The sequence below is a fragment of the Bos javanicus genome, chromosome 18 (assembly GCF_032452875.1).
Source record: "Bos javanicus breed banteng chromosome 18, ARS-OSU_banteng_1.0, whole genome shotgun sequence".
In the NCBI taxonomy this organism is placed as follows: domain Eukaryota; kingdom Metazoa; phylum Chordata; class Mammalia; order Artiodactyla; family Bovidae; genus Bos; species Bos javanicus.
Window position 1 is genome coordinate 34,457,352 of NC_083885.1, and position 25,072 is coordinate 34,482,423.

General features: G+C 42.8%; 1 protein-coding gene across 2 annotated transcripts; it reads left to right on the plus strand.

Moving 5' to 3' along the window:
- The first annotated feature begins 163 nt into the window (after positions 1-163).
- On the plus strand, positions 164-22,659 carry CMTM2 (CKLF like MARVEL transmembrane domain containing 2). 2 transcript variants are annotated; one of them, XM_061387434.1, is made up of 5 exons: positions 175-556; positions 687-845; positions 2,490-2,546; positions 21,682-21,783; positions 22,271-22,659. In XM_061387434.1, exons 1-5 carry the CDS (start codon positions 341-343, stop codon positions 22,499-22,501), a joined length of 765 nt encoding a protein of 254 aa, XP_061243418.1. In that variant the 5' UTR covers positions 175-340; the 3' UTR covers positions 22,502-22,659. The 2 variants fall into 2 exon arrangements, with proteins under 2 accessions (XP_061243419.1, XP_061243418.1); XM_061387435.1 differs by lacking the exon at positions 2,490-2,546 and having other exon boundaries at positions 164-556.
- Positions 22,660-25,072: the final 2,413 nt, after the last annotated feature.

Sequence of the window (25,072 nt, forward strand, 5' to 3'; positions counted from 1 at the left end):
GAGTTGGGGCGGCGGCTTCCTCGCAAGGGGTGGGCGGCCGGGAGATGGAGATGCTAGCGGTGCCCGGAGATGCGCGCGGTGCTCCTGGCGGGTCCCGCCCGCCGGAGGGCGGGGGCCGGGGGCCGGGGGCCAGGGGCGGGTGGAGGGGACTCGCGTGGCGAGACCAGGCGCGTGCCAGGAGGGTGCCAGGCGTTGGCTTTTCGCTCCTCCTCCCTGGCAGTTGGCTGAGCGCGGCCTCTAAGTAGGTCGGTGGGCATCTGGCTCGCGCAAAGGCCGAGCCTGGCCAGGGACGGCAGGAGAAGTTGGGCAGGCCGTGAGAACCTGAGAACTTCACGGTCAGATGGCTGATAAAAAGGGCAAACCCGGGGAACCGGCAGCTGAAGCGCCACCGCCGCAGAAGGGCGAGAAAGACCCAGAGGAGCCCAAGAAAAAGTCAGAGCAGCCCAAGGATGAAGTGGGAACGAGGAAGGGGTGTCGCCGTTACAAGTGGGAATTCAAGGACAGCAATAAAGAGTTCTGGAGTGTGGGGCACGCTGAGGTCAAGCTCATTAGCTTGGTAAGTTGGGCCTGTATCCCTGGGTGGGAGCGGGATGTCCAAAGATGGGAGGAAGGAGAAGGAGTTGGCTCCCTGGGGCTCCTGTGGCCTGAGCCCTTTGCCATGGCTCAAAGGGCATGTCTCCCGGCAGGCCTGCCTAATAGGTTCGCTGGTAATGTTCACGGGGAGCACTGTACACCCCCTCCTGACACTCATCATCACCATGGAGATATCCATCTTCATCTTCTTCTTCATTATCTACACCTTCGCCATCCAGAGATACCTGCCCTTCATCCTGTGGCCCATTTCTGTAAGTGAGGGGTGGTGGGGAGTGGCTGAGCCTGGTGTGACATCCACGCATGTATCTTGGCACTTGAAAAGTGACTGAACAAAGAGATACACCTCATCTCTCTTATTGTGTTCCAGGCATGGGCTTAGCACCTTCAGGCAGGGCCAGAGCAGGGGCAGCTGAAGTTAGGTAGAAAAGGCTTCCAAAAAGCTCAGCTTAAGGGTGGAGGGCCCCTTCCCTACCTGGTGGTCAAAGGAAGAAGTCTGCTTTCCTGAAGTTTTGCTCTTCTTGGCAGCAAGGGGGGTGTAGCAACCAGTGTTTCCTGCCAACCCCTATGCCAGCACACTTGACTGAAAAGATCACTTCAAAGGTACCCTGTCGCCTGAAATCCAAGAAAGAAATCAATCATATAAAATGAGAATTAAAAAGAAAAATCACTTCTAAAGTACCACCAGATCTCCAGTGACTATCCTTGTAAAGGGATGTTAAGCCCAGAAATATGTTCAGCCCAAAGCAATCATTCACTGGAATGGGACTGAGCTGGGCAAGTTACCACTCCCAGACTCTGTTTCTTCATCTGTAACATGAAGACAGTAATAATCTTGTATTAGATTGTTCCTAGAGAGGAAAAATAAAGTGCCTGATGCGAAGACTCACGGAGTTGAACCTTTGCCCATTGGGTAATCGCAAAACTTACCTACCTAACTTCCAACTAACCCAAGATCCCTTGTTCATTGCTTGATCACAGCATGTCTCTAGAGTCCTATGCTCACTGTTTTCACTCACTTTATACACGAAATGGGTTCAGAATGGCCAAGCAACTTGCCCCCAGGTAATTCAGGTAGTAAGTGGCAGAAAAAGGATTCAAACCCAGCTTTATCAGTGGAGTCCGAGTCCCTAACTGCAATCTGTCCTGCCTACTTATTAAAAGTTTTTAGAGTCCAGGGACCCACAGGTCTGGAGAAAGGAAAAGAGGGCCATATAAGGCTCTTGGGAAAGGGATAAGCAGAGGACACATTTCCAGCCAAAGTCCTTGAGAAGATACTGGTAGTTCCCACAAGATGAAAAATCACTGAACCCTGAAAATCCTCCTGCTGTACTTACATAAAACTATTAGGGGGGAAATGTAAACACTATTGATTTAACTGAATGGCTGAGTTGGCAAAAGGAAAAAAAGGGGGAAACACACAGATGCCAGAAATGGGAAACAGGAGCAGGGATCTAATCAGCTGCTTCAGTGTGGGTGGAGATGGCCCATGAAGTGTTAGCCCAGGAGCTCTGAACATGGATTCTCACATATTCTCAAGTTAAGAGATGCGGCCTTGGTCCTAGGCAAAGTGGAGATTTAGAACCAAGAATCCCACATAAGGCCAGTATCCTGCAAAGATTGTACCCTGAGGGAAAAGACAGAGGAGACACCGTTTCCTTATACAGAGGAACAAGAAAGCATACTCATCTCTACCTAAGTTTTCAGTGAGGAGAAACCAAAAAAGACCTTGAGAAATATGAACCTTGAGCCTACACTTTGTATGTGTGTGTACCTGCTAAGGCACTTCAGTCGTGTCTGATTCTGTGTGACCCTATGGACTGTAGCCTGCCAGGCTCCTTTGTTTATGCGATTCTCCAGGCAAGAATACTGGAGTGAGTTGCCATGTCCCCCTCCAGGGGATCTTCCTGATCCAGGGATTGAACCCTCGTCTCTTATGTCACCGGCATTGGCAGGTGAGTTCTTTACCACTAGCACCACCTGGGAAGCCCTTTGTATACATTTGGTTTAAGTTTTTCCTGCCTTCAGCCTGGAAACCTTCATGAAGTTTAGAAAACACAGTGCCTGGGAACTGGCATAAAAATCAATCCCAATTTGATAGTATTCTAAAGAAATCCATGGGATTCCTGACAAACAAGTGCAAAATCATAATCAAAGCATAAACAGATCTCACAAGACAGGTTACATTCAGTTCAGTCGCCCAGTCATGTCTGACTCTTTGTAACTCCATGGACTGCAACACGCCAGGCCTCCCTGTCCATCACCAACTCCTGGAGCTTACCTAAACTCATGTCCATTGAGTCAGTGAAGCCATCCAACCATCTCATCCTCTGTCATCCCCTTCTCCTCCCACCTTCAATCTTTCCTAGCATCAGGGACTTTTCAAATGAGTCAGCTCTTTGCATCAGGTGGCCAAAGTATTGGAGTTTCAGCTTCAACATCAGTCCTTCCAATGAACATTCAGGACTGATCTCCTTTAGGATGAACTGGTTGGATCTCCTTGCAGTCCAAGGGACTCTCAAGAGTATTCTTCAACACCACAGTTCAAAAGCATCAATTCTTCAGTGCTCAGCTTTCTTTATAGTCCAACTCTCACATCCATACATGACCACTGGAAAAACCATAGCCTTGACTAGATGGACCTTTGTTGGCAAAGTAATGTCTCTGCTTTTTAAAATGTTCTCTAGGTTGGTCATAACTTTCCTTCCAAGGAGTAAGCATCTTTTAATTTCTTGGCTGCAATCACCATCTGCAGTGATTTTGGAGCCCAAGAAAATAAAGTCAGCCACTGTTTCCTCTGTTTCCCCATTTAGTTGCCATGAAGTGATGGGACCGGATGCCATGATCTTCGTTTTCTGAATGTTGAGCTTTAAGCCAACTTTTTCTCTGTCCTCTTTCACTCTCATCAAGAGGCTCTTTAGTTCTTCTTCACTTTCTGCCATAAGGGTGGTGTCATCTGCATATCTGAGCTTGATATTTCTCCCAGCAATCTTGAGTCCAGCTTGTGCTTCATCCAGCCCAGCATTTCTCATGATGTACTCTGCATATAAGCTAAGTAAGCAGGGTGACAATATACAGCTTTGACGTACTCCTTTTCCTATTTGGAACCAGTCTGTTGTTCCCTGTCCAGTTCTAACTGTTGCTTCCTGACCTGCATACAGATTTCTCAGGAGGCAGGTCAAGTGGTCTCGTATTCCCATCTCTTGAAGAATTTTCCACAGTTTGTTGTGATCCACACAGTCAAAGGCTTTGGCATAGTCAATAAAACAGAAATAGATGTTTTTCTGGAACTCTCTTACTTTTTAGATGATCCAGCAGATGTTGGCAATTTGATCTCAGGTTCCTCTGCCTTTTCTAAATCCATCTTGAACATCTGGAAGTTCACAGTTCATGTATTGGTGAAACCTGGCTTGGAGAATTTTGAGCATTACTTCACTAGCGTGTGAGATGAGTACAATTGTGCGGTAGTTTGAGCATTCTTTGGCATTGCCTTTCTTTGGGATTGGAATGAAAACTGACCTTTTCCAGTCCTGTGGCCACTGCTGAGGTTTCCAAATTTGCTGGCATATTGAGTGCAGCACTTTCACAGCATCATCTTTTAGGGTTTGAAATAGCTCAACTGGAACTCCATCATCTCCACTAGCTTTGTTCATAGTGATGCTTCCTAAGGCCCACTTGACTTCATATTCCAGGATGTCTGGCTCTAGGTAAGGGATCACACCATCGTGATTATCTGGGTCATGAAGATCTTTTTTGTACAGTTCTTCTGTGTATTCTTGCCATCTCTTCTTAATATCTTCTGTTAGGTCCATACCATTTCTGTCCTTTATTGAGCCCATTTTGCATGAAATGTTCCCATTGTATCTCTAATTTTCTTAAAGAGATCTCTAGTCTTTCCTATTCTATTGTTTTCCTCTATTTCTTTGTACTGATCACTGAGGAAGCCTTTCTTATCTCTCCTTGCTATTCTTTGGAACTCTGCATTCAAATAGGTATATCTTTCCTTTTCTCCTTTGTTTTTCGCTTCTCTTCTTTTCACAGCTATTTGTAAGGCCTCCTCAGACAGCCATTTTGCTTTTTTGCATTTCTTTTCTTGGGGATGGTCTTGATCCCTGTTTCCTGTACAATGTCATGAACCTCCGTCCATAGTTCATCAGGCACTCTGTCTATCAGGTCTAGTCCTTTAAATCGATTTCTCACTTCTACTGTATAACCATAAGGGATTTGATTTAGGTCATACCTGAATGGTCTAGTGGTTTTCCCTACTTTCTTCAATGTCAGTCTGCATTTGGCAATAAGGAGTTCATGATCTGAGCCACAGTCAGCTCCCAGCCTTGTTTTGCTGACTGTATAGAGCTTCTCCATCTTTGGCTGCAAAGAATATAATCAGTCCGATTTCAGTGTTGGCCATCTGGTGATGTCTATGTGTAGAGTCTTATCTTGTGTTGTTGGAAGAAGGTGTTTGCTATGACCAGTGCCTTCTCTTGGCAAAACTCTATTACCTTTGCCCTGCTTCATTCTGTACTCCAAGGCCAAATTTGCCTATTACTCCAGGTGTTTCTTTATTTCCTACTTTTGCATTCCAGTCCCCTATAATGAAAAGGGTGTGTGGGGGGGCAATCAAAAATGAATTCACAGTTCAAAACTACAAAACTCATGACTAAGAATCAAGAACCAGCAAAAATAACAAATGGGAGGATTGGAACCCTTAGAATATGAGATAATAAAAGAACTGTCTGAAAATAATTTATAATACATTTAAATTATAAATAGAAGGCAATGGCACCCCACTCCGGTACTCTTGCCTGGAAAATCCCATGGACAGAGGAGCCTGGTAGGCTGCAGTCCATGGGGTCGCTAAGAGTCGGAACCTGACTGAGCGACTTCACTTTCACTTTTCACTTTCATGCATTGGAGGAGGAAATGGCAACCCACTCCAGTGTTCTTGCCTAGAGAATCCCAGGGACGGCGGGGCCTGGTGGGCTGCCGTCTATGGGGTTGCACAGAGTCGGACACGACTGAAGCGACTTAGCAGCAGTAAATTATAAATACATAAATAAAAGCCTGAAGAAAAGAATAAGATATTAAGAGGTCAGAATAGACAGATTTTTTAAAAATTACAAGATATAATGTCTAGAACCTGAACATATGGTTATAGAAATAAAAATGTCAATAAATTGGTTAAAAAATAAGACAAAAGCTGGGGAAGCAATGAGCCTAAGAATGTGGGAAAATTACCCAGAATATATTACTGATGGATAAAGAGAGGAAAATATGAAGAGAGAAGTTGAAACATAGAATATGGAATGAGAAAGTCCATCATAAACCTAATAGGAATTCCAGAAGGAGACACACAAGAGAATAGAGAATATTCAAAATGATAGTAACTGAGACCCCTCCAGATTTAATGAGTGACATCACTAAAATTGGCAGAGTAGGACTTTCCCTGGAAGTCCAGTGATTGACTTTGCACTTCCAATGCAGGGGGTGCAGGTTCAATCCCCTGAGATCCCACATGCTGTGCAGCCAAAAAAACACAAAAGGACAGAGTAGGGAATTCCAAATCTCTGTCCTTCCACTACAGCAATGATTAGGCTTTCAAAAACTGTCAGAACCAACTTTTTCAGAGCTCTGAAATCTAATTAAAAACAAAATGCTTAATGGAGAAAGAAGTTATTGAATTTGGGTAAGAGAATTTTGTAGCCTTATAACTTAACCTGCCTGCCATCCCTCAATCCCCAGCTTGTCAGTGGACATGAAGATAGCCCACATTCCTGACCATATTCCTTGCTGGTGGCAGAGGGAACAATACAAATCTTGTTCCCAAAGAATTAAGTTGTGTGCTTGACCTATCTGGTGGCTCTCTGAAGGACTGGCCAGGGATTTGCCTTTGTGTCACCTGCCTCAGAGTTTTCTCAAGGCTGAAGCAGCCTCCTAGATAACATTTGTTAATAGCATTTAAAGGCATATGTACTAATATAAACCTGGGGCAAGGTTTTCCAAGAAGTAGACAGATCAGAAGTTTGGGAAGGAGATGCATGGGAGAAATAAGAGCTTTGAAAAGCCTCCACCTCTACCAGGTAATCTAGGACAGCACATGCCCAGAAAAAAAAAAAAAAAGAACTAAGCTTTCGTCTTTGCCTGACCTTTAGGCTCTACACAAGCGGCAAGTAAAAACTAAGAGATCTAAACAGCTTGGAGAGATATTAAAGGAGTGCCCTAATATAAAGCCAATTTGCAAAGACTTGTTTGTTTCCAATATTTAAGGAAATACCCATCAAATAATCTCCTGATTATTAAGCTGATGAAAGACAAAGACATCGGTGGCCACACAAGAGAAAGAATACAATCTTTTAAAACATAGTTTAGGAAAAAACATTAAACATACAAATGACTTTTAACTCACAACAAACAGCAGCAACAAACTCTAGAGGCAATATGGTTTCCAGAGTAACTATATTATTATATTCAAAATGCACAGTTTTCAAAGAATTATAAGGCATGCAAAAAAAGTTTGGCCCATTCACAGAAAATATATATATATATTAATAGAGACTGCTGTTGAAGAAACCTAGATATTGGTCTTACTAGACAAAGACTTTAAATGTCTTTAAAATGCTCAAGGAACTAAAGGAAACCAAGAGAACAATCATGGACCAAATATATAATGTCAGTAAAGAGAAGTTTAAAAAGAAACCAGATAGAAATTCTGGAGCTGAAAACTAATATAACTGAAGTGAAAAATTCACTAGAGCTTTTTAAACAGCAGATTTGAACAGGCAGAAGAATGAATCAGTGAGCCTGAAGACAGGTCAATTGAGACCATTCAGTTTGAGAAACAGAAAAAAGAATGAAGAAAAAATGAACAGAGTTTAACAGACCCATGGGACACCATCAAGCATACTAACATAGGCAGAGTCCCAAAAGGGGAAAAACGAGAGAAAGGGACAGAAAGAATATTCAAAGAAATAATGCCAAAATCTTTCCAAATTTGGTAAAAGATAGGAATCTATGCATCCAAAAGGAGCCAAGTAGGATAAACTCAAAGTGATCCACTCTGAGACACATTATAATCAAACTGTCTAAAGATGAAGACAGGAGAAAGTCTTGAAAGTTATGAGAGAAGTAACTCATCTTGTACAAGGGACCCTTAATAAGATTAACAACTAATTTCTCATCAGACACCATGGAGACCTGAGGGAGTGGAATGATGTATTTACAGTCCTTAAAGGGGGGAAGAAAAAAAAAAAACTATCCACCAAAAATTCCATCTTTTAAATGTGCTGTCTGTTATGGGTTGAATTACGTACCCCCCAAATATGGTGATGTCTTAACTCCCGGTTCCTGTGAACATGATTTCATTATTTCCAAACATTATTTCCAAATAAGGTCCTTGCCGATGGTCAAATAAAGATGAGGTTATCAGAGTGGACCTAATCCAATATGACTAGTGTCTTTGTAAAAGGGAGGAACTTGGACACAGATACAGATATAAACAGAAAGAAGACAATGTGAAGAGACACAGGAAGAAGATAGGAAGACAAGACAAGATAAGGAATGCCTCAAGCTACAAGAAGCTGGAGGAGAAGCCCAAAACAGATAATTACTCAAGCATCTTTAGAGGAAGCAGGGCCCTGCATACCTGTCTATTTCAGATTTCTGGCTTCCACAGCTGAAACATTAAATTTATGTTGTTCTAACCCATGTAGGTAGTAGTACCTCTGTTTTTGCAACCTCAAGAAATGAATACAATAACCTTCAAATTTGAAATTGCCCTTCAAAAATTACCATTCAGAAATGAAGGAGAACCTTTAAAAATAAATAAAAATGAAGGAGAAATGATGATATTCCCATGTAAACAAAAATTGATGGAATTTGTTGCTGATATACCTGCTCTACAAGAAATGCTTCAGGCCAAAATGAAAGGACACCAGACAATAATTTGAAGCCATAAAATAACACCAGTAAAGGTAACTACATAGGAAATATAAAAGCCAGTATTCTTGTATTTTGGGTTTGTAACTCTTCTTTCTTTTCTGATATGATTTGAAAGACAAATGCATAAAGCCATTTAAATCTATGTTAATGGACCACAATGTATAAAGGTACAATTTGTGACAATAATAATGAGTTTCTGTGTACTACTGAAGCTCAGCTGGTATCAATGCAAATGAGACTGTTATAAATTTAAGATACCAATAATAATCCCAAGGTGACCACTAAGGAATTAACTAAAATATATAGACATAAAGGAAATAAGAGATTAAAATTGGCACATTTCAAAAAAGTAAATACAAAATAAAGCAATAATGGAGACACTGAGGAACAAAGAAATATGAAATATAGAGAATAAATAGCAAAATTACAGAAATAAGTCATCAGTAACTCTTGAGAGTCCCTTGGACTGCAAGGAGATCCAACCAGTCCATCCTAAAGGAGACCAGTCCTGGGTGTTCATTGGAAGGACTGATGCTGAGGCTGAAACTCCAATACTTTGGCCACCTCATGCGAAGAGTTGACTCATTGGAAAAGACCCTGATGCTGGGAAGGATTGGGGGCAGGAGGAGAAGGGGACAACAAAGGATGAGATGGCTGGATGGCATCACTGACTTGATGGACGTGAGTCTGGGTGAACTCCGGGAGTTGGTGATGGACAGGGAGGCCTGGCGTGCTGTGATTCATGGGGTCACAAAGAGTCAAACATGACTGAGCAACTGAACTGAACTGAATTACTTTAAGTGTTCATAGATTAAACTCTTCAGTTGAAAAGTAAAGATTATCAGAATAGATTATATTAAAAACAATGTAATTCTACTATATGAGGATCACAGGAGAATTCCTTTAAATCCAAATATACAAATAGGTTGAAAGTGAAAATGGAAAAAGATACTCTATGAAAAGAATAACCAAAAAAAAAACTGAGTGGCATATTAATATTAGATTTAATGAGAGACATGAATTCTCAAAGAGGGACCAAGAAGAATAAATAAAAATAAAGCCATACCTAGACATGTCATAGAGGCACAGCTGATCATCAGAGGCAAAGAAAAAAACAAATCAAACCAACAGAAAAGACAATTTACCTTAAAAAAAGACAGCTCAAACTATTAGACTAACTTCATATTTTTCAACAGCAACAAAAGTGGCCAAAAAGCAATGGAATAATTTCTTTAAGAGACTGAGGTGAAAAGAGTAAAAGACACAATTAGAATGAGGAAAAAATGTTTCCCTTTCATTGACCCTCACTGAAGGATCTGGTAAAAAACTTCAGGAAGAATGAAATTACACCCAAAAGAAATGTTTGCAGTGTAAAAAAGGAACAGTAAACAAATAACCTAGTAAGCTTGTGGATTGACTTTAAACATTTTGACCAAGGTTGCTTGGTTTTTAAGAACTTATTAATAGCTTTATCAGAGAGAACACTAAACCAAGGTGGATCTAAAGTAGCAGCAACACAATAACATGTAAGTCTATAGTGGTGGCAGATGATAAACGAAAGTCCTTTATTGGGAGTAGCGGTAGACTTGGTAATAATATTAATATTAACATATTGCTATGCTAAGTCACTTCAGTCGTGTCCGACTCTGTGTGACCCCATAGACGGCAGCCCACCAGGCTCCCCGTCCCTGGGATTCTCCAGGCAAGAACACTGGAGTAGGCTGCCATTTCCCTCTCCAGTGCATGAAAGTGGAAAGTGAAGTGAAGTTGCTCAGTCATGTCCGACTCCTAGCGACCCCATGGACTGCAGCCTACCAGGCTCCTCTGTCCATGGGATTTTCCAGGCCAGAGTACTGGAGTGGGGTGCCATTGCCTTCTCCATTAACATATTAAAACATAATATTATTTTGCTAAAGAATAGAATTCCAGGATATATGTGTATGTGTGTGTTAAGTCGCTTCAGTAGTGTCCAACTCTTTGCAACCCCATGGACTGTAGCCTTCCAGGTTCCTCTGTCTATGGGATTTCCCAGGCAAGAATACTGGAGTAGATAGCCATTCCCTTCTCCAGGGGATTTTCCCTGACTCAGGGAGAGAACCTGGGTCTCCTACATTGCAGGTCAGATTCTTTACCATTTGAGCCACCAGGGAAGCTGCAGAATCCCGGGATATATAACATCCAACCTGTTGAAACGAAAGGGTAAAAAGAGAATCGAGGGACATGACTCAATAGAAGGTAAAAAGGGGAAAATAAAAAGGAATGTGTTCAGTTCAGTTCAGTTGCTCAGTCGTGTCTGACTCTTTGCAACCTCATTAACCACAGCACGCCAGGCCTCCCTGTCCATCATCAACTCCCAGAGTTCACTCAAACTCATGTCCATCAAGTCGGTGATGCCATCTAGCCATTTCATCCTCTGTCATCTCCTTCTCCTCCTGCCCCCGATCCCTCCTAGCATCAGGGTCTTTTCCAGTGAGTCAGCACTTTGCATGAGGTGGCCAAAGTACTGGAGTTTCAGCTTTAGCATTATTCCTTCCAAAGAAATCCCAGGGCTGATCTCCTTTAGAATGGACTGGTTGGATCTCCTTGCAGTCCAAGGGACTCTTAAGAGTTCTCCAACACCACAGTTCAAAAGCATCAATTCTTCGGCGCTCAGCTTTCTTCACAGTCCAGCTCTCACATCCATACATGACCACTGGAAAAACCATAGCCTTTGCTAGACGGACCTTTGTTGGCAAAGTAATGTCTCTGCTTTTGAATATGCTATCTAGGTTGGTCATAACTTTCCTTCCAAGGAGTAAGCGTCTTTTAATTTCATGGCTGCAGTCACCATCTGCAGTGAATTTGGAATGTGTATTATATGTTAAATAGAAAAAAATAAAATGGTGGACGTGCATCCAAATATATCATAAATTATGGCAAATATAAATGGACTATATCATTCATTTAAAAGAGAAAGGACCCTAAGAATAGATTTTTTACATCCAACAATGTACAAGGCATGTGGAGAAAGGTTGTAAGAGATAGAAAAAAATTAGAGGAAAATACTAACTAAAAAAAAGCTAATGTAACTTTACCATTGTAGTAAACAAATTTTATGTTTTAAAAACTAAGTATGTCAAGAGGATCACTACATATAGCAATTCTGAACTTGTATGTACCTAACAATGCCTGTGTGCTCACTCAGTCATATCTGACTCCGTGACCCTATGGACTGTAAGCCCACCAGACTCCTCTGTCCATGGGATTTTTCTGGCAAGAATACTGGAGGAGGTTGCCATTTCCTCCTGCAAGGGATCTTTCCAACCCAGGGATCAAACCCACACCATCTTTTGCACTGTGTTCTGCGTTGAGACGTTGTCTTCTGTCTTTAGCACTGAGCCACTGGGAAAGCCCGTATACCTAACAATATAGCTCCCTAAATATAAAAGACAAAAATGAACTTAATTATAACCATAGTGGGAGATTTTAACATGTCTCCTTCAGTAATTGATAGCTTGATCCACTGCTATATATATCAATAGGACATATAGAACCCTACACCCCAGAGTAACAGGCTATACATTCTTTCAAGCGTACTTGGAACAATCACAAAAGTTATCCTCAATGACACCACAATGCAAAAATAAACAAATAACAAGGAACTGATATGATATAGACCACATTCTCTAACTTCAATGCAATATAATTAGAAATAAATCAGTAAAATTTAAATCTTTATGTATTTGGGGGAAATTTAATGGTTTTCCCCAAACACATAGGGATTTAGTTACATGTAGTATTAGCACATACTATCTGTAGAATGCAGTTAAGCAATCCAAATTCAAGTCTATATACTGAGAAAAGAACAATGAAAATTAACAATTCACATATCTATATGTGACAAGACAAACCAAAAAAGAATTATGAAGGCAGTGTCAAAGAGCTAAAATTAATGAAATAGGAAACAAAGGTCCTATTATTAGTGAGGACTAATAAAACCAAAATCTATTTCTTTGAAAAGACTAATAAAGGAGATAAACCATAAACCTCAAGAAAAAAAGAGGACAAAGAAAAATATTAGTATAAAGAAGAGGTTTTAAAGATCATAGGGAAAATATGAACCTTTATGCCAATAAATTGGAATATAGAGTTAATTTCTCAGAAAATATATGATGTATGTCGTGGTCCAGGTGCGGGTTGGAAAAGAATTTCCAGACATGAGACAGAATGAGAGGGAATGGGGAGGGAGGTGGGAGGGGGGTTCAGGATGGAGATCACGTGTACACCTGTGGGGGATTCATGTTGATGTATGGCAAAACCAATACCATATTGTAAAGTAATTAGCCTCCAATTAAAGTAAATAAATTTATATTTAAAAAATAAATAAAATAAAAGATTAAAAAAAAATTTATTAGAGTGGGAGATGCTGTTAGAACAGTGGACCAGCTCAAGGGAGAACCGACATTGAACAGGAATCCTTAGTCCACTTTTATACCCAGGGTACCAGGAGTGGGATAGGGGTCTTGCGGGTCATTTGCTGATTGGATGAGGCACGTATACTGGTGGAGTAAGAGTAAGGTAAATACCTTCTCCGTGTGTGGGATAGGAGGGGAGACAGGTTACACTGCTCAGGAGGACCTGAAATCCATTAATAGTTACAACATGGGGGAGGGAAGGACGATAAGAGTCTGGTTTTTCCGTTCCTGCGTTCCAAGACCCTCCTTGGTTTTAGATAAAACCAAGCAGATGCTCTTTGGTCCTTGGGTCACCACAGTGTACAAAAATTGACTCAAGAAGAAATAGAAAAATAGGTCATAAAGCAATTCACCCCTGTTTTCATCTGGCACTTATTAAATCTTTTGATTTATGTGGAATCGTTTGGCAGATGGTGTGAACCATGGCTCCAGCTTGGTATCCTGATGGCTTGCCAACTATTTCACCCTGTCACTCAGTTTATTCATTTACTGAACAGTACAACTTGCCCCTCTGCTGATTTGAAATGGCATTTTTGTTAAATGCTAAAATCCCACATGAGGGACTCCTTTGGTGGTCCAGTGATTAAGAATCCATGCTTCCACTGCAGGGTGCATGGTTTTGATCTTGTCAGAGAACTAAGATCCTGTATGCCACATGTAGCCAAAAATAAATTTTTTTAATCCCATATGCAGTTGATTTCTAGACTTCATATTCAGTTCCACTGGTCTGTCCCTTTTTTCTCTTTAAAAAATGGGGGGGGGGGGGTTTATAATATATTGTACCATCTGGTAAGGCTTTGATCTTAAAACCAGACATGATAAAGAAAGTAAACTATAGGCATATATTATTTGAGTATAGCAATAAAAATTCTCAATAAAACACTAGCAAACTAAATCAAGCAATACATAAGCAAGTAGTGCACCATGACATCATGACCAAGCAGGGCGTCTGCCAGGAATATAAAGGTGGTTTCATCTCAAAGTTCTGTTAACATAATTCACCATCTTTGATTTAAAGGAGAAAACCATTTAATCATCTCATAAGCTGCAGAAAAATTATTGAGTAATATTCAACACTACTTTTTGAAAGCCACTTAGTAAACCAGGAAAAAGGGGAACTTCCTTAACTTAATAATAAATACCTACCCAAGCCTAAAATGAACGTTGTATTTCATGGTGAAACCTTAGAAGCATTTCCTTAGAGATGCCTACTATCCCCACTTCTATTCAACATTGTGCTGAAGATCTTAGTACAATATGACAAGAAGAACAAATGGTATATGGATTGGGAAGGAGAAAAAAACTAGCATTACTCACTGATAATATGATTCTCTACACTGAAAATCCAGGAGAAGGCAATGGCACCCCATTCCAGTACTCTTGCTTGGAAAATCCCATGGACGGAGGAGCCTGGAAGGCTGCAGTCCATGGGGTCGCTAAGAATTGGCACGACCAAGCGACTTTCACTTTTCACTTTCATGCATTGGAGAAGGAAATGGCAACCCACTCCAGTGTTCTTGCCTGAAGAATCCCAGAGACAGGGGAGCCTGGTGGGCTGCCGTCTATGGGGTCACACAGAGTCGGACAGGACTGAAGCGACTTAAATAAGAAGACACTGAAAATCCAAGAGACTCAAATTACTAGAACTGATTGAGTTCCACAAGGTAATCAGAAACAAATAGTGTTCCTGAATACCAGCAACAAATAATGAGAAAATGTGGTTTTTCAAAGAAAGCATTTAAAGCAGTAACAGAAACTATGGGTGTCTGAGAATAATAAACCCGTTCAAAGACTGTAAAACTTCATGTGGAGATAACAACATTTTGTTACTGGACATAACAAAAAAAATCTAAGTAAGAGAAGAAATATACCACAGTCACAGATGTGAAGAGTTACTCTCATAAAGATGTCAATTTCATTCCAAAGCAGTGTCCACATTAAATGAAATTTCAACCTAACAGAGGTTGTTTGTGGAACTTTTCAAAATGATTCTTATGGAAGAATAAAGAGAATTACAAGGATGGACCCACCCAAGGAGATATTGGAGTAAAGCTTTGGTACTAGCTCAGGGGTTGACAAAAAGACTAACCAAATTGTAATGGATTGAATGTATGTGTACCCCAAAAATTCTAATGCTAAAATCCTAATCCTCAATGTGCCTATACTTGCAGATGGGGCCTTCAGAGTGGTAATTAAGATTAAATGAGGGGCTTCCCTGGTGGTTCAGTGGTAAAGAATCTGCCTGCCAATACAGGAGACCCAGGTTTGATCCCTGGTCTGGGAAGATCCCATATGCTGCAGAGCAAATAAACCTGTGCACAAGAACTATTGATCCTGTGCTCTAGAGTCCACGAGCCACAATTACTGAGTCCACGTGCTGCAACTACTGAAGCCCACGTGCCCTAGAGCTCCACAACAAGAGAAGCCATCACAATGAAAGCCCACGCATCACAACTAGGGAGAGTAGCCCCCACTCACTGCAACTAGAGAAAAGCCCACGCAGCAATGAAGACTCAGCAGAGCCAAAAATAAATGTCAGTCAGTTCAGTCGCTCAGTCATGTCCGACTCTTTGTGACCCCGTGAATCACAGCATGCCAGGCCTCCCTGTCCATCACCAACTCCCGGAGTTCACTCAAACTCACATCCATCGAGTCGGTGATGCCATCCAGCCATCTCATCCTCTGTCGTCCCCTTCTCCTCCTGCCCCCAATCCTTCCCAGCATCAGGGTCTTTTCAAATGAGTCAACTCTTCGCATGAGGTGGCCAAAGTACTGGAGTTTCAGCTTTAACATCAGTCCTTCCAATGAACACCCAGGACTGATCTCCTTTAGGATGGACTGGTTGGACCTCCTTGCAGTCCAAGGGACTCTCAAGAGTATTCTCCAACACCACAGTTCAAAAGCATCAATTCTTCGGCGCTCAGCCTTCTTCACAGTCCAACTCTCACATCCATACATGACCACTGGAAAAACCATAGCCTTGACTAGACGGACCTTTGTTGGCAAAGTATAAAACTATTTTTAAAAAATAGGTTAAATGAGATCCTAAGCATGGAATCCTGATCTGATAGGATTAGTGTCCCTATAAGAAAAGATAACCAAGACCTTGTTTCTTTCCCTTCCTCTCCCCTGCCCTCTTCCCACTTCCTCTCCACCCCTACCTTGCCCACCACAGAAAGGCCACCTGAGAAAATGGTGAAAAGGCAGCCATCTGCAAACCAGGAAGAGTCCTCACCAGAAACTGACTTTGCTAGCACTTTGATCATAGACTTCTAGCCTCTGGAACTGTAGGAAAATAAATGTCTGATGCTTAAGCCACCCAGTCTGTGGCATTTTGTTATATGGCAACATAAGCAGACTAATACAGGTATTAAAAAGAGAGAGAGAGAGAACCCAGAAATATACCTATATACATATGGCAACTTTGCATATGACACAGGTGGCATAACACAGCTGAATGGAGTATTTAATAAATGTTCATTCTTGCCTGGGAAATCCCATGGACAGAGGAGCCTGGCAGGCTGCAGTCCAAGGGATCACAAAGAGTTGGACACAACACGACTGAACACACACGCACTTGGGACCATGAGAAAAAGAGAAAAAACATGTATATCATTAAAATTAAAACTTTTACAAAAGAGGACATCATAAAAATTTAAAAATAAGCCCATAGAAAAATGGGGCAAGGGATATGAATAGACAGGAAACTCCAATGTCTAAAACAAGTTTTTAAAAACACTTCATTGGTAACCAGCGATCTGAAAGGTAAAACAACAGGGTACCATTTCAACTCATCAGATGGGCAAAGAAAAATAAGACTGGTAATCCTAGGCCTTGGCAAGGGCATGGGAAACAGGAACCCCTATATGTTTGTGGGCATAAGTGAACACTGACACAGGTCTTTTAGAGAAAAGCTTGACAGCACCTCAACAAGGAAAAAATGTTCATCAGAGGCACAGACAAAAGTGTTCACTGCAGGCATATGAAGGCAATGGCAACCCACTCCAGTACTCTTGCCTGGAAAATCCCATGGATGGAGGAGCCTGGTAGATTGCAATCCATGGGGTCGCTGGGAGTCGGATACGACTGAGCGTCTTCACTTTCACTTTTCACTTTCATGCATTGGAGAAGGAAATGGCAACCCACTCCAGTGTTCTTGCCTGGAGAATCCCAGGGATGGGGGAGCCTCGTGGGCTTCCATCTATGGGGTCGCACAGAGTTGGACACGACTGAAGCAACTAAGCAGCAGCAGCAAAAGGCAGAAGTACCCTAATGTCTCTAGTTTGGTTTATTCATACATTAGCTAAAATTAATGAATTCAGCCTCATTCATCTCAATCTCATCTATTTCTCAAGATGGGTAAATCTCAAAAATTCAGTTTAAAAAGGACATGCTATAAGATACATCTTTTATTGACATTTGAAACACAAAATACTATATATTTTTTATGAATATATAATATGATGGTAATCCAAGTCTATGCCCGACCAGTAATGCTGAAGAAGCTGAAGTTGAATGGGTATATGAAGACCTACAAGACCTTTTAGAACTAACACCCAAAAAAGATATCTTTTTCATTATAGGGGACTGGAATGCAAAAGTAGGAAGTCAAGAAACACCTGGAGTAACAGGCAAATTTAGCCTTGGAGTACAGAATGAGCAGGGCCAAAGTAATTGAGTTTTGCCAAGAGAACGTGCTGGTCATAGCAAACACCCTCTTCCAAAAACACAAGATAAGACTACACATGGACTGCGCCAGATGGTCAACACTGAAATCAGATTGACTATATTTTTTGCAGCCAAAGTTGGAGAAGCTCTATACAGTCAGCAAAACAAGGCTGGGAGCTGACTGTGGCTCAGATCATGAACTCCTTATTGCCAAATGCAGACTTACATTGAAAAAAGAAGGGAAAACCACTAGACCATTCAGGTATGATCTATTCAAATCCCTTATGATTATACAGTGGAAGTGGGAAATAGATTTAAGGGACTAGATCTGATAGACAGAGTGATGAACTCTGAACAGAGGTTGGTGACATTGTACAGGAGACAAGGAATCAAGACCCTCCCCAAGAAAAAGAAATGCAAAAAAGCAAAATGGCTGTCTGAGGAGGCCTTACAAATAGCTATGAAAAGAAGAGAAGTGAAAAACAAAGGAGAAAAGGAAAGATATACCCATTTGAATGTAGAGTTCCAAAGAATAGCAAAGAGAGATAAGAAAGCCTTCCTCAGTGATCAGTGCAAAGAAATAGAGGAAAACAATAGAATGGGAAAGACTAGAGATCTCTTTAAGAAAATTAGAGATACCAAGGGAACATTTCATGCAAAATGGGCTCAATAAAGGACAGAAATGGTATGGATCTAACAGAAGCAGAAGATATTAAGAAGAGGTGGCGAGAATACACAGAAGAACTGTACAAAAAAGATCTTCATGACCCAGATAATCACGATGGTGTGATCCCTCACCTAGGGCCAGACATCCTGGAATATGAAGTCAAGTGGGCCTTAGGAAGCATCACTATGAACAAAGCTAGTGGAGATGATGGAGTTCCAGTTGAGCTATTTCAAACCCTAAAAGATGATGCTATGAAAGTGCTGCACTCAATATGCCAGCAAATTTGGAAACCTTAGCAGTGGCCACAGGACTGGAAAAGGTCAGTTTTCATTCCAATCCCAAAGAAAGGCAATGCCAAAGAATGCTCAAACTACCGCACAATTGTACTCATCTCACACGCTAGTAAAGCAATGCTCAAAATTCTCCAAGCCAGGTTTCACCAATACATGAACTGTGAACTTCCAGATGTTCAAGATGGATTTAGAAAAGGCAGAGGAACCAGAGATCAAATTGCCAACATCTGCTGGATCATCTAAAAAGTAAGAGAGTTCCAGAAAAACATCTATTTCTGCTTTATTGACTATGCCAAAGCCTTTGACTGTGTGGATCACAACAAACTGTGGAAAATTCTTCAAGAGATGGGAATACGAGACCACTTGACCTGCTTCCTGAGAAATCTGTATGCAGGTCAGGAAGCAACAGTTAGAACTGGACATGGAACAACAGACTGGTTCCAAATAGGAAAATGAATACGTCAAGGCTGTATATTGTCACCCTGCTTATTTAGCTTATATGCAGAGTACATCATGAGAAACGCTGGGCTGGATGAAGCACAAGCTGGAATCAAGATTGCCGGGAGAAATATCAATAACCTCAGATATGCAGATGACACCACCCTTATGGCAGAAAGTGAAGAACTAAAGAACCTCTTCGGAGAAGGCAATGGCACCCCACTCCAGCACTCTTGCCTGGAAAATCCCATGGATGGAGGTCGCTAAGAGTCGGACACGACTTCACTTTCACTTTCACTTTTCACTTTCATGTATTGGAGAAGGAAATGGCAACCCACTCCAGTGTTCGAGTCTGGAGAATCCCAGGGACGGGGGAGCGTGGTGGGCTGCCATCTATGGGGTCGCACAGAGTCAGACACGACTGAAGCGACTTAGCGGCAGCAGCAAAGAGCCTCTTGATGAAAGTCAAAGATGAGAGTGAAAAAGTTGGCTTAAAGCTCAACATTCAGAAAACTAAGATCATGGCATCGGTCCCATTACTTCATGGCAACTAGATGGGGAAACAGAGGAAACAGTGTCAGACTTTATTTTTCTGGGCTCCAAAATCACTGCAGATGGTGACTGCAGCCAAGAAATTAAAAGACGCTTACTCCTTGGAAGTAAAGTTATGACCAACCTAGACAGCATTTTAAAAAGCAGAGACATTACTTTGTCAACAAAGGTCCATCTAGTCAAGGCTATGGTTTTTCCAGTAGTCATGTATGGATGTGAGAGTTGGACTATAAAGAAAGCTGAGTGCTGAAGAGTTGATGCTTTTGAACAGTGGTGTTGGAGAAGACTCTTAAGAATCCCTTGGACTGCAAGGAGATCCAACCAGTCCATCCTAAAGGAGATCAGTCCTGAATGTTCATTGGAAGGACTGATGTTGAAGCTGAAACTCCAAAACTTTGGCCACCTGATGCAAAGAGCTGACTCATTTGAAAAGACCCTGATGCTGGGAAGGGTTGGGGGCAGAAGAAGGGGGCAACAGAGGAGGAGATGGTTGGATGGCATCACCGACTCAATGGATATGAGTCTGGGTAAGCACCATGAGTTGGTGATGGACAGGGAGGCCTGGCATGCTGCAGTCCATGGGGTCGCTATACGACTCAGTCACTGAACTGAACTGAGCTGAATAGAGAGGAAAATACTGCTATACATCTGGGAAGACTACCCATAGACTTGGAAGTCATGCAAAACGCAGGGACAGGTATGGAATGGTGAGACTGGCTCATCCCACAAAGCTTTTTTGCTTAGGGTTTGTTTTTTTTCTTTTTGTTTTGAGGGCCATGAGGCAAATACTGCAAGACATTAACATCTGTTTAATCTCAGTGGATCATGGCCGGTGGAGGTGGGAGCAGGGTTGGGCTGTCCTATAATTTTCTGTATGTTTGCAATGTATTAAAATCCACAACATTGAAGAGGAAAAAAAAAGGCCTGAGACAAGGTGGCCAGGGAAGGACAACCCACAGAAAATGGCATCAGAGAAATCAAGGGGAAAGATGGCACTGCCCAACTCTGCAGGGTCAGCCACTGCCCACAGGGTTAAAAGGACGCACAAGCTCTGGGCCCCAGGAGTGATGGGGGAGAAAGCCAACTTGCTGTGGCCCTGGTTCGGCCAACTCTGAGTTAAATCTGGCTGTGCCAGGGAGCCACAGTGGGTGGTACTTGAGGGGAAGACAGCATAGGAGGCAGCCCTTTTGCTCAATCTGGCAACATCTGGACCTTGTCAGGATAGGGTCATGGAAACAGATATGGAGCAAGGGCAGGACTGCAGCCACAAGGGATGGGAAGGAGGGTGGATGATGAGGAAGTGATCTGGCCTTACAAAGGCTCAGGGAAGGAGTGGGCAGAGGGTGAAGACGTCGCTGCCAGGCTTCCAGCCGCAGGATCAGAGTCCAACAGAACCTCCTGTGAGCAACCCAGCCCACCCTTTATTCAGAAAGAGGCACTGGCCCGGAGAGTAGAAAGACGTCGTGTGTTGCAAATTTATTTAAGTGAGCATTGGAAGTGGGGAAAAGCATAGCTAAAAACATAGCCACCAAATGTGTGATTTCACAGGATAGCAGCCAAGGCAGCTCATAATGGCAGTTAAGCATCCTGGACTTTGTGTCTCAACTCAGAGTCCAGCAACTCAGAGTCCAGCTGTTGAACTACAGATATGTCCCCCTAACCCACTATACATTCATCTTCCTATATACCTTCCTATATCATCTGACCCTGGTGGCTCAGGTGGTAAAGACTCTGCCTGCAATGCAAGAGACCATCTACAATGCAGGGGATGATGTGGGTTCGATCCCTGAATCAGGAAGATCCCCTGGAGAAGGGCATGGCAATCCACTGTAGTACTCTTGCCTGGGAAATCCCATGGACAGAGGAGCCTGGTGGCCTACAGTCCATGGGGTCTCAGAGTCGGATACCACTGGGCGACTAACACACACACATTTTAGATGTGGCAGAAGTTTGGAAACCATTCCCTTTGGCGGAAGCGCGGCCATTTTAAAAACCATTCCCCTTGGCGGAAGCTAGACCAGCAGGTGTTGAAGGGGCCTCAGCCCTGTTGAGAGCTGACTTATCTCTCCCATGCTTTCAGGATCTTCTCAACGACCTGTTTTGCTGTGGTTTCCTCGTGGGGGCCGCGGTCTTTGCTCTCAGAAGTCGGCAAACAGTGCCAACGAACTACCTTGCCGCTGTGGTGAGTCTTGCACATTGGGCTGTTTATTTGCTCAGAAATCAGCACTTCGGGAGAACAGTTATTTTCCCCGAAGGAAAAGACCCTGTTTTCACAAAATTTTGCCATCCAAGCAAAGTCTGAAAGTAAAGTTGGTGTTTCTCGTGGAAAAGCCATTTAAATAAAGATGATGTCCAGGGAGCCCACCTAGCTAATGGTTTCCTCTTCAAAGCAGCCTGCGGACCCCAGAGCAAAGGGTCCCACCCAGGCCGGGTCTGCAGAGAAAAAGAAAATGCGCTGAGGTGACTGACAGAAGGGATGGGGCTCAGCTGAGGAAGCTGAAGCCAGCGAGTGACGGATAGCGGGGCAAACCGGAAGTCTGTCTGGGATCTGGCAGCGTGAGGGGTTGAGGGGAGGGTTAAGCCTCAGCGACTGATCATGGAAGCCAGGAAGGAACTCTGACATTTGGAAGGAAAAGCCCCCAAGTAACGAGGATTCTTTTGTTTCCCAGGTCTTTTTATGTGTGGCCGCCCTTTTTGCTTTAGTCGACGTTTGTCTTCAAAAGAAACACTTCAAAGGCAAGAAGATCAAAAGGAATGTGCTGGTTCCTCCACCACCAAAGGAGCCTGAAAAGCCAGTGGCTGAAGTAAAACCAGTGGATGCAGAGAAAAAAAAAGAGGCAGGAAAACCAAAGGAAGCCAAGGCAAAGGGGGCAGCAGGGGCAAAGGGAGGCAAGAAGTGAGGCGGAGGCACACGTTGTCACAAGTGGCTGGGCGTCTCACCACAGATGTTTCCATTGTCTGGCCTGTCTTCTCTCTAGAATGGTCTTCTTATCCATTTCAACCACCATCTCTGATTGGAAAAGAAATCTCTTCTTAAATGGATTTTGAAAACCTTAAAGTTGACGTAATGGTTATTTACATAACCGTTCAACATTCATTCAACAGGAGTAGCCAAACGTTTTGGTATGGAGGGCAAGGCTGGAGGGGGGCCCAAGGATTTGGGGGACCAGAAGTGTGGGTGGCACCCACTGTCCACACAGCCAGCCAGAGTGGCCAAAAGAAAAGCAGAGACTGGAAAACAAAAGGCTGCAGTTTGTGCACAGTGACCTTTTCATGTCACATTTCTATGCATTTCAGGAACAGGGAAAAACAGAATCAACTCTGCAGGGTCTCTGCCCAGAGAGGAAATAGAAAGCAAGAGGCATTGGCAGAAAGTGGTTAAAACCTCTGGAGGTGGTTCTTGCTTTCCCTGTGTCAAAATATTATCAGGCAACACAAGATGGTAAAGCAACTATCCTCAAATTAAAAATAGATTATCAGTAAATCCAGACTAAAAGAAAAATAAGATTGTCAAGGGCAAAATAAAAATAACCTGATTTTTTAGGACTTGAAACTATAACTAAAGCGCAAGTGCCTGGAAGGAGATGAAAATGGCAGAGAAGGACCCTGAGCTCATCTCCCACTAAGAATATATCAAACACACATCTATAGGTGGAGCAGTCCTCACTGAAAACAAGCTGGAGACTGGCAAAAAAGATTCTTCTATAACCAAAGCCGTAGAATAGATCCACACAGTGTTGGCTAGAAGGGAACAGAAGCAATGGGGTCAGGACCCATACTCCTGGGAGGAGACACAGAAGAGGGAGGAGAGTTACATGGGCTCAGAGGTTCTCTCTGAGGGATGAGCAGTTCAAACCACATATGGGGGCACCCCAACCCTGGGGTCTGATACCAGGAGTCTCTATTGTTGTTCAGTTGCACAGTCGTGTTTGACTCTTTGTGACTCCATGGACCACAGCATGCCAGGCTTCCCTATCTTTCACCATCTCCTGGAGTTTGCTCAAATGTATGTCCATTGAATTGGTGATGCCATCCAACCATCTCATCCTCTGTTGCCCCCTTCTCCTCCTGCCCTCAACCTTTCCCAGCATTGGGTCTTTTCCAATGAATTGGCTCTTCACATCAGGTGGCCAAAGTATGGGAACTTCAGCTTCAGCATCAGTCCTTCCAATGAGTATTCAGGGTTGATTTCCTTTAGGATTGACTGGGAATCTCTATAGCAGGTTTGAAAACTACTGAGACTAACAGAAAGACTAAGTAGGGGCTTCCCAGGTGGCTCAGTGGTAAAGAATCTGCCTGCAATGCGGGATACCTGGGCTAAATCCCTGAATTGGGAAGATCCCCTCGAGGAGGGCATGGCAACCCACTCCAATACTCTTGCCTGGAGAATCCCATGGACAGAGAAGCCTGGCGGGCTACAGTCCATGGGGCCACAAAGAGTCACACACGACTGAAGTAACTGAGCACACACACGCACGTGAGAACCTAGACCCCACTGGTGAAGAGCACACGCATGCTCGCTTACTCCCAGGAGCAAGGCAAAGGAAGCAGACTGAAACTGCCCAGAGCTCTAGCTGGGTCCCCACAACCATCCTTGTGTGTGCCCCCACCCACGATGAGCCCCTACTCCTGCCCCTCTTGCTTCAACACTCCTCCCCTCTGGGATGAAGGTGTCAATACTGGGATGGGAGAGACGGTACCCTTAGAGGGCACCTGAACTTCAGGGCTTCTGCTCTAGTACCTTGGGACCCTCTCCGACCCCCGAGTAGGGCAGTGTCAGCCACTGAGCAGAGAAGCACTGGCTTAGAGTGGGCTCTGGCTCTGGCCCCTGCATGTCCAGCCTCATCTTCCACCAGGATGACAGCTGACAGCACACCCTGGGGAAAGACAGGCCCTGTGCTCATTTCAAACCCAGCTCTCCCGTCAAAGCCACTGGGCACACAGAGTTTGCATAGGGATGCTCCTACACAAGGACACTCCTTCAAGATCAGAATGAGTAACTGTTTCACCTAATTTCATAGAGACAGAGAAACTTAAGCAAATGAGAGACAGAGGGATTTGTTTCAAGTGAATAAGGGGAAAAAAACTCTGCTGTAATAGCACAATAGCATAGGAAAGTCTACTCAATACTCTGTAATAGCCTATCTATATGGGAAAAGAAGCTTTAAAAAAGTGGGTATATGAATATGTATAACTGATTCACTTTACTGTATACCAGAAACTAACACATTGTCAATCAACTATACTCCCATAAAGTTAAAAAAAAAAAAAAAACTAATGACACAAGGATAACTTACCACCTAAAGAGTTCAATGCATTTGTTTTTTCAAAGCATTTGTATTAAGAGTGCTATCTGAATCAGGGAAAAGAATATATGAATGCAGAACTGTTAACAAGCAACTAGAAAATATAAAGAACCAGTTAGAGCTGAAGAGTAAAATAACTGAAATGAAAAACACACTAGAAGGAAT

Excerpts from the sequence above, each read along its gene's own strand:
- CMTM2 (XM_061387434.1), top strand. The coding sequence starts at position 341 with ATGGCTGATAAAAAGGGCAAACCCGGGGAACCGGCAGCTGAAGCGCCA. Across the intron at positions 846-2,489 it reads TCATCCTGTGGCCCATTTCT|GGGATCTTCCTGATCCAGGG; the intron begins GTAAGTGAGGGG and ends GTCCCCCTCCAG. Across the intron at positions 21,784-22,270 it reads CGAACTACCTTGCCGCTGTG|GTCTTTTTATGTGTGGCCGC; the intron begins GTGAGTCTTGCA and ends TTTGTTTCCCAG.